General features: G+C 54.5%; 1 protein-coding gene across 6 annotated transcripts in view; it reads left to right on the top strand.

Moving 5' to 3' along the window:
- Window positions 1-12,810, top strand: part of DFFB (DNA fragmentation factor subunit beta) — a 28,418-nt gene that overhangs the window by 8,492 nt on the left and 7,116 nt on the right. For 5 of the 6 annotated variants that reach the window (XR_004264007.1, XM_032262212.1, XM_032262213.1 and 2 more), the window contains 4 exons: window positions 686-874; window positions 3,074-3,153; window positions 5,832-6,002; window positions 8,279-8,379. Coding sequence is in view for 5 of the 6 variants with exons in the window: in XM_032262212.1 (XP_032118103.1) it covers window positions 686-874; window positions 3,074-3,153; window positions 5,832-6,002; window positions 8,279-8,379 (541 nt within the window). In the remaining variant the exon portion in view is untranslated. The remainder of the gene's footprint in view (window positions 1-685; window positions 875-3,073; window positions 3,154-5,831; window positions 6,003-8,278; window positions 8,380-12,810) is intronic. The other variant, XM_032262216.1, reaches the window with a different exon arrangement.

The raw sequence follows: 12,810 nt of genomic DNA on the forward strand, positions 1-12,810 counted from the left end.
ATTTTGAGGAAGCTCAGTCTGTTGATTTTTTCTTTTATGCTGTGCTTTTGATGTTGTCTAAGGATTCCACCACGTCCTTGCTCCACAGTGAGCCTTCTGCATCTGCTGATGTGCTCACGAGACTTTTCTAATATGGTGGATCGGACTGATTCATTTTGAGGTGTGAACCAGCCTTGCATTCCTGCTTGGCCATGGTATATACCTCTTTTCTCGTGTTACTGAATACTCTTTGCTAACGTTTTGTGAAGGTCCTCGGTAGACTTCGTTTTAACTTTCTATTAAGTGCTTGCCTGGAGAGCAGTCTGCTTCAGGGAGTTGTGAAAAGGCTCCAGGAGAGAGCAGGAAGAGGTCTGAAAGCGAGGTCTCCAGGAAGGGCCGAGGGAGGGGCAGCGTGGTTGGGAGGAGAGGAGGTCAGATGGGGAAGCAGCCGTCTCTCGGTGGGCTTTTGTCTGTCTTCTGAAGCACAACCCGCCCCTTCCTCCCTGTCCTCACGCCGCCCTGATGCGTGGTCCCTAGCTGTTGGTGTCAGGGCAAGGACAAAGACCCGGGACACCTTGAGTCTGAGTCTTTGTGATTCCCAGGCCCTGAGTGATGGGGAAGATGGGGTCAGAGGCTCTTCTTGTGACCGGGCCAGGATGTGTCTTCTGCTGGACTGGCACCTTTTTGTTGGTCCCTTTGGTGGCAGATGTGAGTGACATCAGGCGCTTCCTCAGTGCGTTTCACGAGCCGCACGCGGGCCTCATCCAGGCCGCCCAGCAGCTGCTGTGTGATGAGCAGGCCCCGCAGAGGCAGAGGCTGCTGGCTGACCTCCTACACAACGTCAGCCAGAACATCGCGGCTGAGACCCGGGCTGAGGACCCGCCGTGGTTTGAAGGTGCGTGGGTGCTGCAGCTGGCAGGGGAGGGGCTTCTTCGGAGCCTGTGGTGCCAGGAGAAGTTGGGGTCCAAAAAGCCCCTGACGAAGGGTTGGCCTGTAACCCTGTGGTTGAGGTGGGGGACTTGGAACAAAATGTGCTGATTTCCCGGCCTCGTGGGAAAGGCACCCCCGCCCCTCACGTGGGGGCCAGAGTCTGGGCAGCCCTCGGATGAGACCTTTTTTTTTTGAGACAGAGTCTTGCTCTGTCACCAGGCTGGAGTGCGGTGGTGCGATCTCGGCTCACTGCAACCTCCACCTCGCCTCCTGGATTCAAGCAATTCTCCTGCCTCAGCCTCCCAAATACCTGGGACTACAGGCATGCGCCACCACACCCAGCTAATTTTTGTATTTTTAGTAGAGATGGGGTTTCACCATGTTGGCCAGGATGGTCTCAATCTCCTGACCTCGTGATCCACCCACCTCGGCCTCCCATAGTGCTGGGATTACAGGCATGAGCCACCACACATGGTGAAGGGACTTTTTATTATTTTTATTTTTTTGAGATGGAGTCTCACTCTGTTGCCCAGGCTGGAGTGTAGTGGCATGATCTTGGCTCACTGCAACCTCTGCCTCCCAGGTTCAAGTGATTCTCCTGCCTCAGCCTCCTGAGTAGCTGGGATTACAGGCATGTGCCACCACACCCAGCTAATTTTGTATTTTTAGTAGAGATGAGGTTTCGCCATGTCGGCCAAGTTGGTCTCGAATTCCCGACCTCAGGTGATCCATGTGCCTCAGCCTCCCAGAGCGCTGGGATCACTGGTGTGAGCCACTGCACCCGGCCTATTATTATTTAAAAATTGTGGTAAGATACACATGACATAAAATTTAGCATCTCAACCATTTTTTAGCGCATAGGTCACTGGCATTAGGTACAGTCACACTGTGTGCGGCCACCACTACCATCCTCTCCAGAACGCCTTCCACCTTGCAAAGCTGAACCTCTGTCCCCGTTACACTCGCTCCCCCTTCCCCCTACGCTGGCCCCCAGCAATCACCGTTCCAGTTTCTGTGTCTCTGATTTGATGACTCTAGGAACCTCATATGACTGGAGTCACACAGTATTTGCTCTCTTGTGACTGGCTTATTTCACTCAGCACAGTGTCCTCAAGGTTCATTCATGTCATAGCATATGGCAAAATTTCCTTCTTTTTCAGGCTGAATGACACTCCATGGCATGTACACACCACATTCTCTATTCATTCCACTGCATGTACACACCACACTGTCTGTTCACGCCACTGCATGTACACACCACACTGTTCACTCCACTGCATATACACACCACACTGTTCACGCCACTGCATGTACACAGCACACTGTTCACTCCACTGCATGTACACGCCACTCTCTATTCACTCCACTGCATGTACACGCCACACTATCTATTCACTTCACTGCATGTACACGCCACACTATTCACCCCACTGCATGTACACGCCATGCTCTATTCACTCCACTGCATGTACATGCCATGCTCTATTCACTCCACTGCATGTACACACCACACTCTGTCTATTCACTGACACTGGGTTGCTTCCGCCTTCTGGCCCGGCCTTGTAGGCCCATCAGAGGCGATGTTGAAAGACTGAGCCCTTTCGGGAAAGGAGGGCTTGAGGGCCAGGCAGAAGCTCCTTGGTGGTATTTGAGGCGCTTCTAACACAAAAACCAAACAAGGACGCTGTGCGTGTCACCATCAGAATACTTCTCAAGGTGGTGCCATCTGGCCGGGTGTGGTTGCTCATGCCTGTCATCCTAGCACTTTGGAGGCCAAGGCGGGAAGACAGCTTGAGCCCTGGAGTTCAAGACCAGCCTAGGTAACAAAGTGAGACCTCATCGCTACAAAAAAGAAAAAGTCAGTCAGGTGTGGTGGTGCGTGCCTGGAGTCCCAGCCACTTGGGAGTCTGAGGCAGGAGGATTCCTTGAGTCCAGGAGGTCAAGGCTATAGTGAACTGTGTTCGTGCCACTGTTCTCCAGCCTGGAGGCTAGAGCAAGACCCTGTCTCAAAAAAAGAAAAAAAAAAAAAGAAAGAAAAGATGAAAAGATGCTTGCAGTGTGACCCTCATATTCCGCCCTGCTTGGCACCTGAGCTGGGCAGGACATTGACCCAGTAACCCCTGACCTCCCTGTGGGCTCGGGGGTCTTCTCGTTTTCCTTGCAGGCTTGGAGTCCCGATTTCAGAGCAAGTCTGGCTATCTGAGATACAGCTGTGAGAGCCGGATCCGGAGCTACCTGAGAGAAGTGAGCCCATGTGAGGGTTGGGTATGCTGGACGGGTTTTTGAAGCCAGGCTCTGCGGGCTCTGGAAGCTTCTTGGCCTCACGACGAGCCGTGGGTAGGCCCACACTCTGTGCTTGCATGGATCTGGTGGGGCTGCTCTGGCCGGGGAAGCCAGCATGTGGACCCCATGCTGCGAGGAGCATTGGCCTCACTGACTTGTTGGCTCTTTCCCCCGCCCGGTCAGTGCCGGACTTCCCTTCTCGGTGGGATGCTCACACCTGCCAGGGCAGCTGCCCCGGGGTTGGGGCTGCTGTTGCCCATGGCAGGGCAGCATTTCCCCTGCAGCATTGCGTGTTTTGAGTAAAACGGACCTTTGAATATCTTCACGTGTCAGGCAGTTCACTTCTGAAATGCACGTGTCCCAGGCAGCCCCTTGTCTCCGTCCGCCCTTCGCTCTGCCACGTCCCTCCACAGCTGGTCAGTGCCTTCTGTGTCCCGGCTGGCTCATTCATTTCCCTCCCGTGGTGCCGCCCAGGCATCTGACCTGAGACCTGGAAACGGCGAGGGGCGTTCCCTGCACCAGATGCTTTGAGTTATTGCTGGGTCTGAGCCCTGCCTTTTAAAACAGACCGGCCCCTCCTTTTCCAGGACATGACACGAAGATCGATGCAGATTTGAGCGTCAAAGCTCTCAGTGGGAACTGCTCTTTGCCTTCACGGAGAATTCAGCCTTCTGGTCCATTGCCTGGGCCTGATCGCTCTTCTGCTTCCTTTGTACAAAGAAATAGACCGAGATGACAAATGAGAGCAGAGTGGAGAGTGGGGCCTGTCTCTAGTGGTGGAGGTGGCCCTGTTTTGGGCTGGATGTGGTGGCTCATGCCTGTAATCCCAGCACTTTGGGAGGCCAAGGCAGGCGGATCACTTGAGGCCAGGAGTTTGAGATCAGCCTGCCTAACATAGTGAAATCCCGTCTTTACTAAAAAAAAAAACCAAAAAATTAGCTGAGTATGGTGGTATATGCCTGTAATCCCAGCTACCTGGGAGGCTGAGGCAGGAGAATTGCTTGAACCCTGGAGTCAGATGTTGCCGTGAGCTAAGATCACGCCACTGGACTCCAGCCTGGGCAGCAGAGTGAGACACTGTCTCAAAAACAAAAACAAAAAAAACCAGGAAAGAAGTGTCCCTGTTCTGGGGTGTGGTTGGTTGTGGGGCCTTGTGTCCCACTGTGTTGGCTCTGCGCAGCTCTCTTCATGGGGGCCAGCACCCACGGAGTCTTTTCACCTGAGCTCGAGCTCACTGGGGTTGGGGAGGGGGACAGTGGTGGCTACTGCCTGCCTCCCCTTCTCCCCCCCAGGGTTCTTCCTGGGCAGCAGTGATGAACATCAGGGCAGACGGGAGAGGATGCCCAGAGCCTGAGTCATCATTTGCCCAACTGTGACCAAGGTCAGCAGGTGCTAGCAGGGATCTGAGGGTCTAAGCAGCATGCTACAGGTGTAAATCACCCTGTCACCTATATTCCTGTCACCTGTCACCTGCCACCCTGTCACCCATCACGTGCCAACCTGTCACCTGTCATCCTGTCACCTGCCACCCTGTCACCCAACATGCTGCCATCCCCCCCCCCGTCTCCCAACATGCTGCCATCTGCCACCCATCATCCACTACCCGGCCCTTCTCATGAGCCCATCCTTGGTCTGCAGACCTCTCCACCTTCCTCCCAAAGGTAGAGCCAGCTCTGCCCTCATTTCCATCCATCCCATCTGAATGTGGGTTTTGTCATCACATAGCATGCCACACCGTGCCACGCCACTCCACGCCATGCCACGCCACGCCATGGTACATACTTGGAGGGTGCTGTGGAGACCCCTGTGAGGGGTGTCCTGTCCCAGTGCTGCCAGTGTGGTTGACCCCTGTGCCCTCAGCCCACCCCTCTCTGCGGGACAATTGCTAATGCTCCGCCGCACGTCCCGTGTTTTTGTGCGTCTCCTAGAGGTCCTGGTGACTGTCCACATTCCCTTGCATTTCCCAGCCTGCTCCCTGCAGCAGAGCTAGCCAATCCTGACGCTCTTCCCTGCAGGTGTAGTCTTCCATGGACCACTGCCCACCTAACCAGGGTGGGATGGCTGTGGCTGCCTGACTTTATTATCTCATCTTTTTTTTTTTTTTTCATTTTATTTGAGACAGAGTCTCACTCTGTTGCCCAGGCTGGAGTATGGTGGTGTGATCTTGGCTCACTGCAACTTCCATCTTCCCGGTTCAAGCATTCCTCCTGCCTCAGCCTCCTGAGTAGCTGGGATTACGGGCATGTGCCACCATGCCTAGCTAATTTTTTGTAGCTTTAGTAGAAACACTGTTTTACCTTGTTGGCCAGGCTGGTCTCAAACTCCTGACCTCAAGGCATCTGCCAGCCTCGGCCTCCCAGAATGCTGTGATTACAGGCGTGAGCCACCGCGCCTGGCCTGTTATCTCACCTGTCTTCCCCAGCCTGGGGGCTGATGTTGTTCCCTCCATTTCACAGGTCAGAGTCTCCCAGGTGGGACGGCCCAGCAGGGGCCAGGAAGCCACATGAACTCAGACCCTCTGACCCTAGGACTGGGCTTGGGCAGGGTCTCAGAGGGCCATGGAGTGGGATGGATTGAGAGCTGGTGCGGGTTTCAGGGTGCCGTGTGCCAGGCTCAGCGCCCTTCCTTGGTTCCTCCAGGTGAGCTCCTACCCCTCCATGGTGGGTGCGGAGGCTCAGGAGGAATTCCTGCGGGTCCTCGACTCCATGTGCCAGAAGCTCCGGTCTGTGCAGTACAACGGTAGCTACTTCGACAGAGGAGCCAAGGGTGGCAGCCGTCTCTGCACGCCGGAAGGCTGGTTCTCCTGCCAGGTGAGCTGTGTGCCTTTTATCCTGGGGCCACCAGGCTGGCTTGCAGAGCGCAGCCTGCCTGGGGCGAGGCGGGAGGGGACCTTCAGTCCTTGGCCTGCCTGGGCAAAGCCTTGTGAAGAGATGCAGCCTTCACATTCCTGGGGAGGGTGGCAGGGTCTCAGCCAGTGCCTCTCAAGCTCCAGTGCACACAGGCGTCCCTGGGGAGCCCGAAAAGGGCTCCAGGGCCCCGTCCAGGGCATGTCTCCATAGGGCTGGGCAGTGTCTCAGTCAGCTCTGGCTGCCGTAACAGATGACACTGGCTGGAACAGCAGCCGTTACTGCTCATGGTTCTGGAGGCTGGCAGCCAGGCCCACGCTCCCCCACTGCCTTCCCACGTGTCCCTTCTGCACCATGCAGGCGTCCTGTAGCCTCTAGTGGTGATGCTTCTGTGTCTCTGGCGAGTCCTGGGCACACCCTGGCTCCATGGTGTGGGAAGCAACTTGAGGCGCCTCTCGGCATTTGCAAACTGCAGTTGTGATCCCATTAAGGTCCCCTGATGCCCATGATGTTCTGAGTGCCACTCAGTGGGTCTGGAAGCAGGGCCGGGTGGTGGGCATGGCTTCTGGTGGCTTCTTCCCAGCGGACAAGGCTCCTTGCTGCTACTGCCAGTTAGTTCCTTCTGGGGTGATGGCCTCTGACCATAAAAACACGTCTTCCAAGTTGGCTTAACATTTAGACTTTGCAGTGCAGTCGCTCACCGCTCACTGAGTACTTGCCTTGCGCCTGGCACTGTGTAAGGGGCTGGGACATGAAGAGGAAAAACCCTTCATCCCTGACGGCAGGGTGAGTCCCGCACACTGGAAGGTGAAAGATGTGAGAGCCAGGCTGAGGAGGCCGCGGGGCCGCAGGAGTGTCCTGGGTGCGAGGGCCGGGGTGGGGCTTTAGAGCGGGTTGACTGATGGGTGGGGAGCAAAAGTGGGCTGGGAGGGGCCAAGCGGCCAGGGATGGCAGTGGGACCCACCAGTGGGCTCTGCTCGGGAGGCTGCAAGTCCCTGGCATGATGGGGGCACAGAGTGAGGTGGGCACCGGAGCTCCGGGCCTATGCAGTGCAGTTGTCTGTGCATGAATGATTGTGCTGAGTGCTGGGCTACAGACCACAGGGAAGAGGGAAGCCATGGATGCGCACGTCAGTAAGGCCGCACTGCCTCCGCACTGGGATCACAGGGAAACATCAGGAAGCCTCGGGGAGTGGCTGGAAAGGGGGCAGCTGGTCCCTGGGTCCCTGATTCTCACGTGCTGACCCTGGCCTCACTTCCCATGAGGTGGAGGTGCTGGTGTGTGACCACAGGGGCAGCAGTGGCAGTAACTTCCTTGTCCTCCTTGGAAACTCAGAACATAATGTTACGGGGGTAATGTGGGAAAAAGAAAGATCTGATTCCAAAGACAGAACTCTTCATCTCCCTAAGGCAGCGCTCCATGGTGAGGCGCGTCTCAGTAAGATCACCTGACTTGGTGTGTTAGGCTGTTCTCGAATTGCTATAAAGAAATAGAGAGTGGGTCATTTACAAGAAAAGAAGTTTAATTGGCTCACGGTTCAGCAGGCTGTACAGGAAGCATGGCGGTGGCATCTGCTCGGCGTCCGGGGGGTCCTCAGGAAACTTACATGTGTGGTGGGGGGGGAGGTAGGAGCATGCATGTCTCAGGTGGTGGGGGCAGGAGCGAGCGTAAGAGTGAGGGGCGGGTGCGACACACGTTTAAACCAGATCTCAGTAGGACTCACCGTGTTGAGGACAGTGCGGCGGGGATGGTGCTAAACCCTTCCTGAGAAATCTTCCCCTGTGATCCATCACCTCCCACCAGGCCCCACCTCCCACACTGGGGACATTTCAACATGAGCTCTGGGTGGGCTGCATGTCCAAAGCATGTTGCCTGGTGATAGAGACGACATAGGAGACTCACTTCTGGCTGGGTGTGGTGGCTCACGCCTGTAATCACAGCACTTTGGGAGGCCGAGGTGGGCGGATCACCAGGTCAAGATATTGAGACCATCCCTTCCAACATGGTGAAACCCTGTCTCTACTAAAAATACAAAAATTAGCTGGGCGTGGTGGTGCGCACCTGTAGTCCCAGCTACTCAGGAAGCTGAGGCAGGAGAATCGCTTGAACCAGGGAGGTGGAGGTTGCAGTGAGCTAAGATCACGCCACTGCACTCTAGCCTGGAGCAAGGCTCCGTCTCAAAGAAAAAAACAAAAGGAGACTCACTTCCTGGCCTTCCCTTGCTCTCTTTTTGCCCCCAGGGTCCCTTTGACATGGACAGCTGCTTGTCGAGACACTCCATCAACCCCTACAGCAACAGGGAGAGCAGGATCCTCTTTGGTACCTGGAACCTGGATCACATGTAAGCTCACAGAGCAGGGCCAGACCTGAGAGCACCTGCCGGGCCCTGGCCCTGCCACCGTGTTGCCTCCTTGGGTTTCAGGCGCTGCACCCGTGTTACAGCTCAGGGAAGGGGTGCCTGGTGGCAGCATGGGGTTCTACTGGGTGGGTACACACCATTCCTTCCACTGTCAGTACGGGTGCCTGACCCGGGGCCATACCTCCTGTCCCCTCTAGTGCTCCCTCTGGATGGAACTGGTGGGCAGCATCCTTTCCCAGAACACAGGGCCCAGCCCTCGGCTGTCAGAGGTTCTGAACCTCTGACTCAGAACCAGGGTGAGCTCAGAAAGCGGGAGCTCCCAGTGTTATGATAGTAAGAGTGTTTTTTCCTTTTCCTTCTTTTAGAGAGGGAGTCTTGCTCTGTGGCCCAGGCGAAAGTGTAGTGGCAGGATCATGGCTCACGGAAGCCTTGAACTCCTGGCCTCAAGTGATCCTCCTGCCTCAGCCTCCTGAGTCGCTGGGACCACAGGTGCTCACCAGCAGGCCTGGCTGGCTTATTTTGTGGAACCAGCATGAGCAGAAGTCTCGGCTAGCCAGGAGCGTTTCCTACCCACACGAGCTCAATGGCTCTGGCAGATGGGCAGGATGGAAAACTTCATTCTTTTCATCCAGGACTCTAACTGTAACCTTGCCGTTGCTTTTTGAAGACAGAAACCTTCAAATGCCTTTAAAATGGCTGTACAGGATGAGCATCCCCAACCTGAAAATCAGAAATCTGAAGTGCTCCAAAATCCAAAACTTTTTGAGTACCAACATGACGCTCAAAGGAAATGCTCACTGGGGCATTTAGGATTTGGGATTTTTTTTTTTTTAAGATGGCGTTTCCCTTTTGTTGCCCAGGCTGGAGTGCAATGGCGCAATCTCAGCTCACTGCAACCTCTGCCTCCTGGGTTCAAGCGATTGTCCTGCCTCAGCCTCCCGAGTAGCTGAGATTACAGGTGTGCGCCACCACACCCGGCTCGTTTTGTGTGTTTAGTAGAGATGGGGTCTCTCCATGTGGGTCAGGCTGTTCTCAAACTCCCAGCCTCAGGTGATCCGCCCTCCTCGGCCTCCCATAGTGCTGGGATTACAGGTATGAGCCACTACTCCTGGCCATATTTAAGATTTTTTTTTTTTTTTTTTTTTTTGAGATGGAGTTTCACTCTTGTTACCCAGGCTGGAGTGCAATGGCGCGATCTCGGCTCACCGCAACCTCCGCCTCCTGGGTTCAGGCAATTCTCCTGCCTCAGCCTCGAGTAGCTGGGATTACAGGCACGCGCCACCATGCCCAGCTAATGTTTTGTATTTTTAGTAGAGACGGGGTTTCACCATGTTGACCAGGATGGTCTCGATCTCTTGACCTCGTGATCCACCCGCCTCGGCCTCCCAAAGTGCTGGGATTACAGGCGTGAGCCACCGCGCCCGGCCTTAAGATTTTTTTTAAGGATGGGGATGGTGCTAAACCCTTCCTGAGAAATCCACCCCTGTGATCCATCACCTCCCGCCAGGCCCCACCTCCCACACTGGGGACAAGGTTTCAACATGAGCTCTGGGTGGGTCCAACTAGTCAGCATAATGTAAATATTCCAAAATCCTAAAAAAATCCCAAATCCAAAACACTCTGGTCCCCAGGATTTCAGATGGGGATACTCAACCTTTTAAGAGTGCAATTTTTTTAAAGTGTGTAAAACACGTAGTCATAGGTGAGCTTTTACCCTGTCCATACTCAGCCCCTACGCCTTGTGCCAAGGGAAAACGCTCTTGTGAAAGGTATGATGCCCTTCAGAGCCCTGCCACTGCACCTTTACCACACGCGTGAGTTTAATACACACATACGTGGCGTCCCACGCTGTCGTCTGCAGATCCCTGCCACTGCACCTTTACCACACGTGTGAGTTTAACACACACATACGTGGCGTCCCACGCTGTCGTCTGCAGATCCCTGCCACTGCACCTTTACCACACGCGTGAGTTTAACACACACATACGTGGCGTCCCACGCTGTCGTCTGCAGATCCTTGCCACTGCACCTTTACCACACGCGTGAGTTTAACACACACGTGTGTGGCGTCCCATGCTGTCGTCTGCAGATCCCTGTCACTGCACCTTTACCACACGCGTGAGTTTAACACACGTGTGTGGCGTCCACTCTCATCTGCAGCATGCCTTTCATTGCACGCTCTGCTGATGGTGATGCGTGTGGATTTGTTTGGCACATTCATTTTGGCAGGTGCAAAACACTTCACTTTTTGAATAGGCTCTAATTTTAACATCTTTCCATACTGGTGGGCATTTAGGTTATTTCCAAGTTCTCATCATTATAAAAGTCCCTGGGATGTATACTCTGTGGGATGAACCCATATGGTCTGGTTCCGTGCTATTTCAAGTGTGGTCACTTTAAAGCCTTAGCAACATCTGGGAGCTGGATGGGAATTCAGATCCTCAGGCCTCATCCAGGCATGACATTGAGGTGTGTGTCCTAGCAGGGGCAAGATGGCTCAGTGTCTGAGCTTAAGTCCCTCTAGGGAGTGTGCTGGGCACTAATGACACCGCTGTCCCCTCTCTGAGCCTGGCCAGGCTGCTCTCCTGAGTGTCCCAGCCTCCACGCTCACCTGGGCCTGACTCCTCAGCCCAGCAGAATCCTGCCTCTGTGTGAGCTCACGTTGTCCCGGGTTCTAGGTGCCACTTGGTGTCATTGTACACTTCTGCATTTTCGCGTCCTGATAGGTGAGACACAGATTCTCTTGCTCGAATTGGATTTTCCTGATGACTAGGAAGGTTGAGCTTCTCCTTCCATGTCTGTGGCCGCTTGTATCTTTGGTGTTCTCCTTTGCTCGTTCTGTCTTGGGCTGCGGTCTTATTTGTGGGCATGCTTTACACATTCTAGATATGTTAATTCTATGATATCTTTTATCACAAGTTTTATTTATGTATTTATTTTTTGAAATGGAGTCTTGTTCTGTCGCCCAGGCTGGAGTGCAGTGGCACCATCTCAGCTCACTGCCACCTCTGCCTCTCCAGTTCAAGCGATTCTCCTGCCTCAGCCTCCCGAGTATCTGGGATTACAGGCGTGCACCACCACACCTGGCTAATTTTTGTATTTCTTTAGTAGACACAGGGTTTTGCCATGTTGGCCAAACTGGTCTCAAACTTCTGACCTCAGGTGATCTTCCCAGCTCGGCTTCCCAAAGTGCTGGGATTATAGGGATGAGCCACCGCGCCCGGCCCGCAACAAGTTGTAAACGGTATTGTGCTCAGATGTTCCCTTTGTGTGTTAGGAAATCCTGCCCTGCCCTGTTTATCCTGAAGAGATTCTCCTACTCTCTTCTCTGCTGCTTTGCTGGGCCCTTGCGATACGCACCAAGTACCCAGCGATGTTTCCTCCCAGCCGTGTCAACGCTCTTGTCCTTTTCAAGACCATCGCAGGTGGGGACGTCAATCTAGAGGACACAACCAGCATTTGCAGAATGAAATAGGCCATCCTAGACCAGAGCACAGATGAAAACAGCAGAAGGCACAGCGTGAGTCAGAGGAATGTTTCATGAAGTGTGTGTTGGGGCTATATTTTCTCTTACTCTTCCTAAATATGAATACTTACACACAGATGAGTGCGTTGGGTTTTCATTAAAAATGTAGTAGTTTTTAGCACCGGTTATCGGAAAGTGGCAGAGACACTGGTCGGTTTGCCACAGGCCTGCCCTGGCGTTTGTGGGGCTTGACACCATGTGCCACGTTTAAATATTTAAGAATCAAAAGCTAACAAACTATGAAATAAAATCATACGTGCTGTCCGCACCTGCACTTAGGTATCTTCATGGCTGGGAAGGACTGAGAATTTGCAGGCCTCTTCCAGTTCTGGGACGTGCAGGGCAGTGGAGCCCAACCATGGCCTGCCACCTCAGCACCACCTCACGCCTGGGGCCTGCACACAGAGCATCCAGGCTTGGAACACCCTCCTCCTCGGGCTGAAGGGCGCAGGCCCTGGGGCTCAGCCTGTCTGAGGAGGATGGCCTGGTCCAGGGCCCGTGTAGCGCAGGGACCCCCGGGCAGAAGGCTGCACTGGGAGTGCCCTTGTCGGCTCTGGGTGGGCCTGACTCCTCAGCCCAGCAGAATCCTGCCTGCAGTGGGAGGGCTGTGGTGGGCAGGGCTGGGAAAGCTCCTCTTTCCTGGAACCCTAGGGATGTTTCCCACAGGGTCCTCATGGCCCCTGTGAGCCCTGCCGTGGGGGAACTCTCCCTTCTGTCTCCTCACAGCTATCTCAAGCGATTTTCCTGCCTCAGCCTCCTGAGTAGCTGGGATTACAGGCACCTGCCAACACGCCCGGCTAATTTTTGTATTTTTGGTAGAAACGGGGTTTCACCATGTTGGCCAGGCTGGTCTCGAACTCCTGACCTCAAGTGATCCACCTGCCTTG

Source organism: Sapajus apella, unplaced genomic scaffold (genome assembly GCF_009761245.1).
Source record: "Sapajus apella isolate SASKATOON/1434 unplaced genomic scaffold, GSC_monkey_1.0 scaffold127, whole genome shotgun sequence".
NCBI lineage: Eukaryota > Metazoa > Chordata > Mammalia > Primates > Cebidae > Sapajus > Sapajus apella.